At 43.7% G+C, this 15,232-nt stretch overlaps 1 protein-coding gene across 1 annotated transcript in view; it reads left to right on the top strand.

Moving 5' to 3' along the window:
- Nucleotides 1-4,082: 4,082 nt before the first annotated feature.
- The window catches only part of casd1 (CAS1 domain containing 1), a 45,756-nt gene continuing 34,606 nt past the window's right edge, over nucleotides 4,083-15,232 (top strand). Inside the window, exons 1-7 of the mRNA XM_084326935.1 lie at nucleotides 4,083-4,402; nucleotides 6,781-6,877; nucleotides 7,574-7,694; nucleotides 10,138-10,182; nucleotides 10,389-10,451; nucleotides 11,417-11,461; nucleotides 14,987-15,110. Of these exons, the coding sequence (XP_084183061.1) occupies nucleotides 4,270-4,402; nucleotides 6,781-6,877; nucleotides 7,574-7,694; nucleotides 10,138-10,182; nucleotides 10,389-10,451; nucleotides 11,417-11,461; nucleotides 14,987-15,110 (628 nt within the window). The 5' untranslated portion in view covers nucleotides 4,083-4,269. The remainder of the gene's footprint in view (nucleotides 4,403-6,780; nucleotides 6,878-7,573; nucleotides 7,695-10,137; nucleotides 10,183-10,388; nucleotides 10,452-11,416; nucleotides 11,462-14,986; nucleotides 15,111-15,232) is intronic.

The following is a 15,232-nucleotide window of genomic DNA, read 5'->3' as shown; positions in this document are numbered from 1 at the left end:
TTTTTTTTTTTTTAACTCTCCACGCACACATGAGCACACACACAACACACACACTGTACACGCTCACACACTAGCAGCCACTTTAACATGAGCACACACACACACTCATGCTGCACACGCTCACACTTATGGACACTTTACAGAAGGAAAGGTCACTTTAAGAATAGTATAGTATAACTTGAGATTGTATAATATAGCATTGTATAGCAGTGTACATAAAGACCCAGTGCCTCATCCGTAGCTAACAGTGTACTGCACTACCACAGGACCTAGCATGTCCTACCATGCTCTGTAAATAACTCATGTACAGATATCGATATGCCCTACTTTGTTTACTTGTTTATTGCACAATGTCGCTCTATTGGTTGGATTCTTATTATATATTATTACTGTATTATGCACATCGTTGTGGGCAAGACCCCCCGCATTTCACTGTATACCTGTATGCCGTGACAAATAAAACTCTTGTATCTTGTATCTTGTACCATTACCATAGACAACTCCTTGGTTTCCCCTTCCCCCCAGGTCAAGAGTCTGGGTGTCGTCCTCGACAGCACCCTATCATTCCATTCCCACATCAATAACACCATCCGGTCCGCCTACTTACACCTTCGCAACATCAACCGCCTTTGCCCTTCACTCACCCCCAACAGCGCCGCAATCCTGGTCCACTCCCTCGTCACTTCCCGCTTGGATTATTGCAACTCCCTTCTCTTTGGTCTCCCCCACAAACTCCTCCATAAGCTCCAACTGGTCCAGAACGCTGCTGCCCGTATAATAACCAGAACCCCTGTCATCAGTCACATCACCCCCGTCCTACGCCAACTACACTGGCTTCACATTCAACACAGCATAGACTACAAGATCCTCCTCCATACATTTTTTTTTTTATCCACTTTTTCTCCCATTTTCTATATTTTCCTCCCATCCCAATTTCGTATCATCCAATTCAACCCTCCCCTGTCACGAACGCTGTTTCTTGCCTCCCACAAGCCGGCTGCAATGTGGACTAAGTCATACATAGCACAAGTCCCCTCCGGTACTTGAGGTAACAGCAGTCGCATCTTTTCACCTGCGCAGCTCGATCTCTCAGTGGCGAGGAGTAACGCGTGGGAGGCTCACGCTGCCCCCGACACTTCCTGATTCTACTGCGCAGGCGCACCAACTGACCTGTAGGAGTCGCTGTCCACAACGCCCGATCCCCACCCATCAGTTTCCCACCCCCTAATACGGCCAATGTGTATTAGTATGAACGACCAGCTAAACTGAAAGCAATGTGGAGCGCTGGGCTCGAACAGACGAGCCCAGCGTCTCCGCATTCGTGGCGAGCGCCTTGCCCACTACGCCACGTAGCCGCCCCCTCCTCCATACATTTAAGGCCATCCACAACCTCGCCCCTCCGCGTCTATGCCAAATACAACGCAGTTCGGTTTCCGGGTTCCTCTGATTGGCCACGACGCCCACGTGACCCCGCGCTAGCACGCCCCCTTATCCACGCCTGCCGCTACACCGCGCCAAGCTCTGTGTGTTGCAGCGCGCGGCAGAGAGCGGCAGAGGTCCCTGTGTGTTCTCAACTTCCTCAATTTATACGCATGGAAGTATTGACTACGCTGTAACGAATCATTAAAAAAATATACCGTTAACTTTTTTTATTCTTTACACATATGTTGGATTATGTAATTGGTTTGTCATGACAAACCAATAAAATCGCTACAGAGCTCTCATATTTGCTATGAGTGGCGACGACTTGACTTTCACTTTCGTATTTCGCTTTCGTCTTGTTTAATCAGCAGCTTCTAAAGTCGCTGTCGAAGCCTGTTTCCGCCTCCGCGTGCTAAAGTTCTGGTAAATTAAAAGTTTAAAGTGCTGCTAAGTGCTTTATAATATTGTATTTTATAATATTGTCGCACATCACGCGCAACGCCACTCTGAGTCAAGAGCTCTGTCATTGAAGTGGGTGGTGTTACCAACAGCGTTCACCAAGTTCAAGTTTCAAGTTTCAAGTTTCTTTAATAGTTGTCATACAGAAGTACAGAATACTTTTATACAAAATGCTTCTTACTGTTACGCTCCAGAGACTGTGCAACATAGTATAGCATGTAAATTAGAAGTAAAAAAATTAGGTCACAGTGTTCAGTATATCGAACATGTACAATGTTCGATGCAGAATGGACGTAACTGAGTTACCATATAATATACAATATACTATGCAGTGTACTAATATACAATACTATATAGTGCAAAGCAGAAATGGGATGAGGTGCAATTTAGGTACAATTTACAGTAGGTGTACTAGTTGTAGTGCAAATCCTTTATCAATAAATATAAAGTGTGTTTGTGTGATCTAAAGTGTGGAGAGTGGGTGCTGCAGTGTGTTGTTTGTTTAAGTGAGTGTGTGCGTGTGGGTGTGTGTGCTGTGTGCATTTGATGGTTGTTGCATAGTGTTTATTGTTCGTTTAGCAGCCTGATGGCCTGGGGATAGAAGCTTCTTCTGAGTCTTTCTGTGCTCGCCTTAAGACTCCGGTATCGCTTGCCTGACCGCAGCAGTTCAAAGAGGCAGTTGTTCGGGTGGCTGGAGTCCTTGATGATTCCCTGATGTAAAGTAGCGATTTGCGAAACTTGAAACTTGAAACTTGAACTTGGTGAACGCTGTTGGTAACACCACCCACTTCAATGACAGAGCTCTTGACTCAGAGTGGCGTTGCGCGTGATGTGCGACAATATTATAAAATACAATATTATAAAGCACTTAGCAGCACTTTAAACTTTTAATTTACCAGAACTTTAGCACGCGGAGGCGGAAACAGGCTTCGACAGCGACTTTAGAAGCGGCTGATTAAACAAGACGAAAGCGAAATACGAAAGTGAAAGTCAAGTCGTCGCCACTCATAGCAAATATGAGAGCTCTGTAGCGATTTTATTGGTTTGTCATGACAAACCAATTACATAATCCAACATATGTGTAAAGAAACAACATATTCCAGTTAACGGTATATTTTTTTAATGATTCGTTACGGCGTAGTCAATACTTCCATGCGTATAAATTGAGGAAGTTGAGAACACACAGGGACCTCTGCCGCTCTGCCGCGCGCTGCAACACACAGAGGAGCTTGGCGCGGTGTAGCGGCAGGCGTGGATAAGGGGGCGTGCTAGCGCGGGGTCACGTGGGCGTCGTGGCCAATCAGAGGAACCCGGAAACCGAACTGCGTTGTATTTGGCATAGACGCCACCCCTCCATACCTGTCCGACCTCCTTCACATCAACATTCCCACCCGGTCCCTCAGGTCTGCCTCCTCCATCAACCTGACCGTCCCCCCAGCCCGTCTGTCCACCATGGGGTCAAGAGCCTTCAGCTGCTCTGCCCCCCGCCTTTGGAACTCCCTCCCCCCCGACATCAGGAACATTGACTCCATCATCCCATTCAAAACCCACCTCAAAACCCACCTGTTTAGGCAGGCGTATGTCTGATTTTATTTAATCTTTTAAATGTATTGTGATTGTTAATGAACTGTTTTTAAATTGTTGTACGGCAACCTTGAGTGTCCTGAAAGGCGCCTTATAAATAAAATGTATTATTATTATTATTGTACAGTTTTGCTTGTACAGGTGTAGTGTCCCTGTTGTTGACCAAACAAATGAAATGACTAGGCCTTGACGAGTGTTGTTTACACTCGCTTACGTACTTGACTTCTTGACTTTCTATTTTATACTTATTATACTTATTTTATACTATGTTGTTATTATCTAGCAGTGCACACTCTCAGGGGCAACACAGAAAGAAACATTTCATGCAAAGTAATCTGCGTGACAACTAATAAAGAAACTTGAACTTGACACTTGAGTGAGAGTTCAGGTGACAATAGTTGTCATCTCAGGTGAGAATGGGGGGCGGATCCACGCCCATGAAAGTAGGAGGAGGAGGGCTGCAGCTGCATAGTACACTGACTATCCTACGGGTTCCCTTATGCATTGCATTCGTTTCTTCTTTATGTCCCTGTTGTTGTAAGTAATAACACTGCAGCAGCAGCAGCAGCGATGGAGGAGACAGCCCACCTGGAGACAGAAGAGGCACAGGGAGCAGCAGCAGCAGCAGCAGCAGCAGATAGCAGCAGCGGGGGCGGGGATGACGCGCCGCCCTGCACAGCCCCTCTCCTCCACCACTCCACCGCCGCCTGCCCTCTCCTCCACCACCGCTCCACCGCCGCGTCCTCCTCCTCCTCCTCCTCCTCCTCCTCCCGTCTGTCTGCTTGTTGTCATGGAGGAGCAAAGATGGCGGTCCTGGCCTATAGCCTAGGCAAACGCGAAATAAATCATCATTTCACCATAAAAAATTCCAAACTCATCTCGCTCGTCGCCGTGGCGGTGCTGCTGGTGTTCCACACGGCGTCGCGGTACTATGGAGGTGAGCGGCGCTCCCGTCTGTTTCTTCTTGAGATAGTGGAACACTTGACTCTCCGTCAAATGTATACTCTTTTTTTTTTTTTTTTTTTTTTTTTAAGACTCTTCTTGTATCACAATCGGTACTGTATTTTGTAGATCTGGTATGTCATAAATGTATAGATGTAGCAGTACTGTTTATCTGTATTGTCATATTATGATGAATTGAAAATGGGGGACCCTAGCCCCTTTCGTGACTGTGATGCACCGAGTGGATCCACAGTCACTTGCTCCTCGATAGGAAACCAACCTATGTTGACCATGAAGGACTGGTTCTGGCCGAACCGTTCGTTATACACGTATCACAGAGACATGTCAAAGGTACTCACAGTTGCACGAGGGTTTCGGACAAAAATACGCGATGGTTTGAAAGCTCTGCGTTGCTAATAAACATTTTTAATATTTCTTATAAACTGGTCGACACTGTTTAAAACGGCATTATTTCCGGCGTTGGCTGCCTGGTTGTGATCACAGCGCATGCGCATCATGCACCCAACGCCGGAAATAATGCAGTTGACTAGTTTATAAAAAATATTTAAAATTTTTATTAGCAACGCCAAGCTTTCAAACCGTCGCGTATTTTTGTCCGAAACCCTCGTGCAACTGTGAGTACCTTTGGAATGTCTCTGTGATACTTGTATAACGAACGGTTCGGCCAGAACCAGTCCTTCATGGTCAACATAGGTTGGTTTCCTATTGAGGAGCAAGTGACTGTGGATTCACTCGGTGCATCACAGTCACGAAAGGGGCTAGGGGGACCCTGATGTAAACAAGACGAAAGTCTTTCTCTGGTCTGCATCCCCTTAACAATTGTGTGTATTGAGCCGTACTGTATTGTACCCATTCTGCAATCTGTTAATACAATTGTCAGTCAATCGATCAATAGTGGGAATTGGTCAGGTTCATACAGCAGGTTTCAACTATAGCAGGCTATAACGTTAGCTATCATCAGTATTAATACTATGCTGAGTTACACTACACACCCTGGCCATCCTAATGTAACGTTAGGTACAACGTTACGTTTTTAGCCAGACTAGCTTGTTACCAACCGAATTCTTTGTTTACATTTTGCAATCGGCAGCAGCACACGCTTTGGCTTTAGCTGTGGAGCTAACGTTAGCTGGTTGACGCTAGCTAAGCTATACTAGCTAACTAGAATGGTGTCCTCCAGCTAACTTACATTGTGTGTCCTCCCTCGCTATCTATGTCCACATGATGCAGCTAACGTCGCCTAATAAACACATTATGTATCTTATCTTAACCAACGTTAACGTTTTGTCTTGCTGACATTTTTTGTTTCATCATTATTATGCTGCTGCTGGAATCTTGTGTTTTCTGACGTTAGCAGCATAGCAGTTGCTATGAGGAATTGAAAATGGGGGGACCCTGATGTAAACAAGACGAAAGTCTTTCTCTGGTCTGCATCCCCTTAACAATTGTGTGTATTGAGCCGTACTGTACTGTGTACCCATTCTGCAATCTGTTAAGATTCAAGATAGTTTATTGTCATGTGCACACAGTTAAACTGACAGTTTGCCATACAATGGCAATCTTACTTTGCTAGTCCACCCTTCACACAAAATCACACAATACTTAACTTAAACATAATATTTAAATAAATAAAGTTAATAAAGTTTTCAATCAATCAAAAGTTAAAGGTGTAACGGCTAACCATAACGTTACATTGTAAAACTCTGTCTGTGTCCCCCTAGTTGCGTCTGTCTCTAGTCTGATTACGCCTGTGTGTCCCCCTAGTTATGTCTGTCACCCTAGTTACGTCTGTGTCACCACTAGTTATATCTGTGTCCCCCCCCCTAGTTACGTCTGTTTCCCCTCATTATGTTTGTCCCAATTATGCCATGACGCTAACTAACAGTGTTGTTGCAACTCTAACGCTCCTGGTTGGCCATGAAATCAAGGACACTGGGCACAGAGCCCCCCCACCCATAGCCATTTATCAATAATAATAGTCTGGCATCATGCATCCGCCTTCGTGACGCTTTGCATACAGTGAGCTTTGTTTACAGACTCAGAGAGGACTGTGCGCGTAGTGCACTCTCTGAAAGCAGCTGCACTAGTCTGACTTGCGATGCCACCAGATGCCCCCTGGCTCTCTCTCTCTCGCCAGCCCTGCCCGTTTGATGCTTCGATTCATCGCAGATGGTGTCTATTCATTTCAAACACACACAAAAATGGCCCGGAGAGATTCACGCTTGAGAGCTGAAATGTTGATGGCCTGCATTTTATTTATTTTTTTGTATTCTGCTGCTGCTGCCGAACTGGTTGTTTATGTACTAGTCCTTTTGACCGTGGTGTGTTCTCTCTCTCTTGTCGTGCCTTCAGGCGGAGACACGTGTGATTGGCTACTGTCCAGTGGCCGCTACTTGGGAGAGAATGTATGGCAGCCTTATGGCTGTATGATGCACAAATACAAAAGCACGTGAGTCGCAGCGGCAGGGGGAATGTGAAGGAGAGAGTGTGAGAGAAAGAGAGCGAGACAGAGAAGAGTGCGTGTGTGAGATGATTTATGTGTTGGATAAGAGTGTTTGTGTTTTATTGAGTGTGTGTGTATAGCTGTGTCTGCATGCGTTTGTGTGTACAGTAGGGATGTTCGATGTTGGCTTTTTTACCGATATCCGATATACCGATATTGTCCAACTCTTAATTTCCGATACCGACATCAACCGATATATGCGGGGTTCCCCCCCCCCCCAAAAACACAACATTATGCATACTTTTCACAATAAATAAAATAAGAATTTGTTCTTACTTGCTTGCCTGGGTAAATAAAGGTTAAATGAATGTAAAAAATAAAATAAATTAATTTTCTTTTTTGAAAACCGATAATTTTCTATAGTACATTTTAATGCCAATATCGGCCGATAATATCGGACATCGATGGACGGGGGGGGGGGGGGGGGGGGTTGTGTTCTAGCTGAACGTCTCATAAACGGGACTGAGTATGTGGAATGCCGTCCAGGTTTAATTATAGAACAACAATGAGCCACGAAGCCTGTGTGAATAATAACGGCCGTCTGCGGTTGCCGTTCATCAGACGAGGAGGAGGAGGATGAGTCGTCTGGTCGCTCGCCCTCCTCACATGCGTTATTCCCCCCCCCCCCCCCCCCGCACACAGTGACACCAAGACCTGCCTGGCCGAGAAGAGGGTGGCCTTCATCGGTGACTCCCGCATCCGACAGCTGTTCTACTCCTTCATCAGAATCATTGACCCTGAGCAGACGGAGGACGGGAACAAGGTGTGGTGGTGGAAATGGAATGGCGACATGTAAAGCAATCATTAGTGCTGCCCAGACAGACAGGGAGCTGGCAGGCGTTGTGGTTAAGACCCTCCGCCCCTCCATGTGTAGCCTCCCTCCCCTGATAGAAAACCCACCAGTATTCCCTGTCCTGTGTGTCTCCACTACACTGTAATCCTACCGTCTCCCTGTCCTGTGTCTCCCCACTACACTGTAATCCTACTGTCTCCCTGTCCTGTGTGTCTCCCCACTACACTGTAATCCTACTGTCTCCCTGTCCTGTGTGTCTCCACTACACTGTAATCCTACTGTCTCCCTGTCCTGTGTGTCTCCCCACTACACTGTAATCCTACCGTCTCCCTGTCCTGTGTGTCTCCCCACTACACTGTAATCCTACTGTCTCCCTGTCCTGTGTGTTTCCCCTCTACACTGTAATCCTACTGTCTCCCTGTCCTGTGTGTCTCCACTACACTGTAATCCTACTGTCTCCCTGTCCTGTGTGTCTCCACTACACTGTAATCCTACCGTCTCCCTGTCCTGTGTTTCCCCACTACACTGTAATCCTACTGTCTCCCTGTCCTGTGTGTCTCCCCACTACACTGTAATCCTACTGTCTCCCTGTCCTGTGTGTCTCCCCACTACACTGTAATCTTCATATACCACTTACTGTAACAGTTACTAGGGATGCACCGATCCGACTTCTTCAGTCCGGATACCGATACCTGGCTTTGGGTGTCGGCCGATACCGAGTACCGATCCGATACCCATACCTAGGGCTGGGCGATATGGAAAAAAATCATATCGCGATAACGATATGATTATTTTATTTTATTTCTCGATATCGATAATTATCGAATTGTTATAAGTATAATTTTTTTTTCTTTTTTTTTAACAACAGATGTATGTTTATTTTGCAGCAATTCTTTGTCATTGCCGCCATCTTTAGTGTTACATCCCCTCACACTCCAGTTCTCAGGCTGCAGCTGGTTTAAAAGCTAAAGTAAACCGGCTTCTCTGCTGGCTGTGGCTCCAGGGGAGTTGAACAGTTCTGGCTCTGCTAGTTTATTTTTGATCTTTTGGCGCTTTTTTGGTGGACAAACCACCGCACATGTGCACCGTGACTCGTGACTGGAGTCTAGTTCTGCTAGCACACATAGCCTACTGTGTACAGACGGTTTCAAAATGTATTTTAAATTAGAAAGCAAACAAAATAAATGGACAAGAGAAAAAGAAATCTGAATTTGGTCAGTATTGTCATTTGGACAAGCAAAGCCCATTACTTTAAGTTGCAGGCAAGAAAGACAAGTCTGTCCACTGTCTCTGGTTTTAAAACTGCCCTGTTGCAGGTAAAAAAAATAATAAAAAAAAAAAAACGATTTTTTTTATTTTTTTTTATTTTGATATTCGATATCGATTATTAAAATATATCGCGATATTTATCGTTATCGTTATATCGCCCAGCCCTACCCATACCATTCTCTGAAATGAAAAAAAAGTATATATATCTATCCCTAACTAACCATACTGTCATGCACTTGTCCTAATAAACTAACCTAACCTGTAGCACTCAACACTTTGATGAACATTGTTACTCAGCTGATAGAGTTGTGCCCTTCCTGATGACTTGTCGTACAGAACTTGTAAGTCGCTTTGGATAATCTTTTAATACATTTTTGGATTTGCAGTGTCAAATTTCCCTCGGGATAATAAAAGTATTTCTATTCTATTCTATAAAAGAGTCGGCTAAATTACTAAATGTAAATATATACCGGTCTGTTCCTGTTGGACAAGACAAGAGGAACCATGTCTGGCGGACACTGACTCTCTCTCTCTCTCTGTCCCATTTCCTCTCTATCTCTCTCTCCCTCTCTCTCTCTGTCCCATTTCCTCTCTATCTCTCTCTCTCTCTCTGTCCCATTTCCTCTCTATCTCTCTCTCTGTCCCATTTCCTCTCTATCTCTCCCTGTTTCTCTCTCTCTGTCCCATTTCCTCTCTATCTCTCCCTGTTTCTCTCTCTGTCCCATTTCCTCTATCTCCTGTTTCTCTCTCTCTGTCCCATTTCCTCTATCTCCTGTTTCTCTCTCTCTCTCTCTCTGTCCCATTTCCTCTATCTCTCCCTGTTTCTCTCTCTCTCTCTGTCCCATTTCCTCTATCTCTCCCTGTTTCTCTCTCTGTCCCTTTTCCTCTCTCTGTTTCCCTCCCTGTTTCTCTCTCTTTCCCTCTCTGTTTCTCTCTTTCTCAATCTGTCTCTCTTTGTTTCCCTCCCTCCCTCTCTATCTCTCTCAATCTGTCTCTCTGTTTCTCTCTCTTCGCTTCCTTCTCTGTTTCTCTTTCTCTCTCTCTATCTCGCTCTCTCTCTCCCTCCCTTCTCTCTCTCTCTCTCTCTCTCTCTCTCTCTCTCTCTCTCTCTCTCTCTCTCCCTGCTCTCTCTCTCTCCCTGCAGCATGACAACATTCCCTTTGAAGATGCTAGCTCCTCAGTCAACGTGGTGAGCTATTCCTGGTTGTCTTCTCATCTCCGCTGTCAGTCATGGTTTTCATGCCAAAATAAATACAGAAAATGATGACTTCACTTAGATCTCTGGTGAAGAGATCCTTTAGGGTTGTTTTGCACGTTTGTCTGTTTGTATTTTATTTTGCGGGGTGGGGATGGTAATGATAAAGTGCAAACTACCTACTTCCTGTTTGTGGACAGGACTTCCTGTGGTATCCAGAGGCCAACAACTCCATGAGGGAGCGGCTGTCATCTTGGACTGAGGTGAGATGTTCCTTTCTCATCGTTTACATCTGAACATGAACATCTCTAACTTGAGAGGTCATTGAAATCAATGACTAACTGTATAGCGTTAGTGTGCTGGTATGTAATTTATTTACGATACAATTCAAGATACTTGTGCCCTAATGATAAGGATACTCGCTCAATGAAGTAACCAGGGTTTGCACAAGGTCCTTGAAGTGCTTGATTTTTTTACAAAAAAAAGTCAAGGTCTGGAATTCCTTAAACGGCCCATTTTTAACAAGGTGCTTAAAAAGTCCTTGGAATTCAAATCAAACATTCGCATTGAAAGTTTTGTTCATCCATGATAAAAAAAAAATCTGAATAAAGAAATTGCATTTTTTTTTAATCTAAAGTGTAACTAATTGTCGGAAATTGGTTTTAAGCCAATCAGATTTATCCCCCCAAAAAAAAAAAAAAACGCATTTAAAAGTGAATTGGAGCCACTGTCGCAGAACGTATTACGTGAAAATGCCGGTGCTAAATGCCCTGCGACGTGGCCCCTAATGTAACTTCCAACGGACTTCATACCACATACAGTGTCATATGATAAGTATACAGTCTTATCATATATATATCCTGCATCGTCCATATGTGACGTCCTTGTACCACCTGCGTCGGTATGCAGGCGACAAGGCAGAGGGCAAGACACTTAACCCCTCATGAGCAGGTTGGCACCATGCATGGTCCTCTCTGCCGTCGGTGTGAGTGAATGTGAGGAACAAGATTGTAAGACGCTTTGGATAAAAGCTGTTATATAAATGCACCATTTACCGTTTAAATACCGTCTCTGCACAGAAACCATGGCGTTCCAGTGTACATTTATGAATGAAGTGTTTCTGATGTGTCTGAATTCCCAGAAAGGTCAATGGGATGTCGTGCCGATTTGCATCTGGATTTGATTTTTCCTCTTCTTCTGTTTTTGTTTTCTCGTTAATTTCTTCCAGGAGCTTTCGGCGAAGCCAGATGTGGTCGTGCTGGGTGCCGCTACGGTGAGCCGTCTCGTCTGTCTCAGGAGCTGCTCGTCTGTTGTAGTGGAAACTGTAGTATTATTATACCATAGAATCATAATTACTGTTAATCTACAGTTATGCGATATTGAAGTCATGTAAAAGACACTGGCCTCCCCTCGAGCTCTGTAAACACTGACGTTGATGGATCTCTGTGGGAAGGGTGGTGTTTGTCTTCACCAAACAATATTCACGGCAGTTGTGTCCAGAGCAGGTCAAGATAACAACCTAGAATGTTGAAGCCAGGTCACCAGGGTCTCTCGGGGTCAGGATTAACTGGTCAAAGCCCTGTGATCTTTGTCCAATGATGTAAGATCGAATGATTCTGGAGAGGACACGCCTGTTTAAACGTTGGTCATTTGATCAGCTGGTCTTGAATGTCTATATATATGTCAGGAATATTGTGAGGACTGGAGAGAGACATTTCTATTTATTTGTATATATATATATATATATATATATATATATATATATATATATATATATATATATATATTGAGTTTTTTCCAGTGCAACCAACATTTACAAATTATATGTGCATAGGGACAACAGACATCAAAACAAAGTGACAGACAGACAAACAAACAAACAGTTTCAGAAAGAAATTATAATAATAGTAATATAAAAAAAAACACTTCCTATTTCTATTTTGGGAGCCGGCCGGTAAACCCATCTTATCTTTCTATTCTTTTGTGACAACCTTTTATTGAATAAAGTACCAGTCAATCTACAGTATATTAAGTCCAGCCTCGTCGACTTTCTTTAATAAGCTCCATCTCAGGAGCCCCATCTCGCTTAAAATATGTAAATAACGTACTTATCGACCACAGTGAAAAGGTACATATCGTACGTTACGTTATAGTAATACGAAAATGTACAATGTGTACGTATTACAAATAAGTCATATATTTACGCATTTACAAATAAGTATATATTACATATTCAAATTTGTACTTTCAGTGGTTTCAGAAAACCTTTTTGAGTTCTTATGCTGGGGAACAAACCCGGGACCCTCATGGGAGGTCTTCTCACGGCTACTGAGACCCACCTGTCTGATAGCCTCGCCCAAACCTTAAACTAACCCTAAACCTAACCACACTGTTACCTTAAACTAACCACGACTGTGGAACCCTAACCCTAACTTTATGTCTTAACCATAACTGTTAAACGTTCAAATGAGCCATCATCATAGTGTTCCTGTGTTTGTATCAGGGTGGGTGTCTTAGTCTAGTGTTGAGAGCTGTGTTTGTATCAGGGTGGGTCTAGTGGTGAGAGCTGTGTTAGTATCAGGGTGGGTCTAGTGGTGAGAGCTGTGTTTGTATCAGGTTGGGTGGGTGTCTTGGTCTAGTGGTGAGAGCTGTGTTTGTATCAGGGTGGGTGGGTGTCTGTGGTGAGAGCTGTGTTTGTATCAGGGTGGGTGGGTGTCTTGTCTTGGTCTAGTGGTGAGAGCTGTGTTTGTATCAGGGTGGGTGGGTGTCTTGGTCTAGTGGTGAGAGCTGTGTTTGTATCAGGGTGGGTGGGTGTCTTGGTCTAGTGGTGAGAGCTGTGTTAGTATCAGGGTGGGTGTCTTGGTCTAGTGGTGGGAGCTGTGTTTGTATCAGGGTGGGTGGGTGTCTTGGTCTAGTGGTGAGAGCTGTGTTTGTATCAGGGTGGGTGTCTTAGTCTAGTGATGAGAGCTGTGTTTGTATCAGGGTGCTAACCAGCTAGCCCCAGTGTTCACCATATTCAATCTATCCCTGGCTGAGTCTGTGGTACCCGCCTGCTTCAAAGTGTCCACTATAATCCCTGTACCAAAAAAAAATCCTCTCCAGCAGGCCTTAATGACTACAGACCGGTGGCACTCACCTCTGTGGTCATGAAATGTTTTGAGAGGCTGGTTAAGGATTACATTTGTGCCTCCCTCCCCAGCGAGGAGTGTCTGTCGTCATATTCTATGACGCAATCCAAAATTATTATTATTATTATTTCTTTAATAAATATCCTCAAACTAAATCCTCAAAGTGATTAATCTGATTAAATTAGTATTTCTTTCTTTAATGAATATAACTCATCAGTTTCGTCAACATAAATAATCCAATAAGGGCACGGTTGGTACGAAAGTGACGGTGACGTCTTGATGGAGTGCCAAGCGGAGGCAGATAGGCTACATCGTTTATGATAAATGTATTATTTAAATATTTATGACGAGTATAATACTATAATATTAGTGTAGCCTAATCTTTATCTGCAACTGTGAAGAAAAACCCCATTGGTTTAAACAGAATGAATAGAAGCATACATTTATAATTCGAATGTCAACATTATGAACGAAGCGTGTAACTATTCGGTACAGCCCTAGAGTACTCTCCACACTTTAGATCACCTAAACACACTTTACACTTTATTGGTAAAGGATTTGCACTACAACTCGTACACCTTACTGTAGGGCTGGGCGATATGGAAAAAAATCATATCGCGATAACGATATGATAATGTTATCATATTTCTCGATATCGATAATTATCGAATTGTTATAAGTATATTAAAATTTTATTTTATTTTATTATTATAATTTTTTTTAAACGGATGTATGTTTATTTTGCAGCAATTCTTTGTCGTTGCCGCCATCTTTAGTGTTACAGCCCCTCATACTCCAGTTCTCAGGCTGCAGCTGGTTTGAAAGCGAAAGTAAACAGGCTTCTCTGCTGGCTGTGGCTCCAGGGGAGTTGAACAGTTCTGGCTCTGCTAGTTTATTTTCGATCTTTTGGCGCTTTTTTGGTGGACAAACCACCGCACATGTGCACCGTGACTCGCGACTGGAGTCTAGTTCTGCTAGCACACATAGCCTACTGTGTACAGACGGTTTCAAAATGTATTTTAAATTAGAAAGCAAACAAAATAAATGGACAAGAGAAAAATAAATCTCAATTTGGTCAGTATTGTCATTTGGACAAGCAAAGCCATTACTTTAAGTTGCAGGCAAGAAAGACAAGTCTGTCCACTGTCTCTGGTTTTAAAACTGCCCTGTTGCAGGTCACAAAAAAAAAACACGATTTTTCGATTTTCTTTTATTTCGATATTCGATATCGATTATTAAAATATATCGCGATATTTATCGTTATCGTTATATCGCCCAGCCCTACCTTACTGTAAATTGTACCTAAATTGTACCTCATCCCATTTCTGCTTTGCACTATATAGTATTGTATATTAGTACACTGCATAGTATATTGTATATTGTATGGTAAATTTCAACTCAGTTACTTCTATTCTGCATCGAACATTGTACATATGTCTATACTGAACACTGTGACCTCTATTTTTACTTCTATTTTACATGCTATACTATTTTATTTCATACTTATCTTGTCTAGCACAGTCTCTGGAGCGTAACAGTAAGAAGCATTTTGTATAAAAGTATTCTGTACTTCTGTATGACAACTATTAAAGAAACTTGAAACTTGAACTTGAGACCACCATGTTGATCACCGAGGGGCTCACGCGGGTGTCTCTCGTCCCCACACACAGTGGTCCATCAAGCTGCACGGTGGCAGCGGCGAGACCCTGCAGCAGTACAGGCTCAACCTCACCGCCATGGCCGTCCCTCTGGAGAAGCTGGCGGCGGAAGGAGAGGTCTACTGGGTCCTGCAAGGTGAGCTCCAGTCAGCGGACGCATCGCCAAGCAACAAAGGGCGCTTCATAGGACAGGGTGGATTCATAGGAATATACGTTTTTATTGGACTGACCTGGATCAAACATTAACAGAGGGGCGTG

This window comes from Notolepis coatsorum (genome assembly GCF_963971535.1).
Source record: "Notolepis coatsorum genome assembly, chromosome: 13".
NCBI classification, from domain to species: domain Eukaryota; kingdom Metazoa; phylum Chordata; class Actinopteri; order Aulopiformes; family Paralepididae; genus Notolepis; species Notolepis coatsorum.
This window is presented reverse-complemented; position numbering and strand designations above follow the sequence as displayed.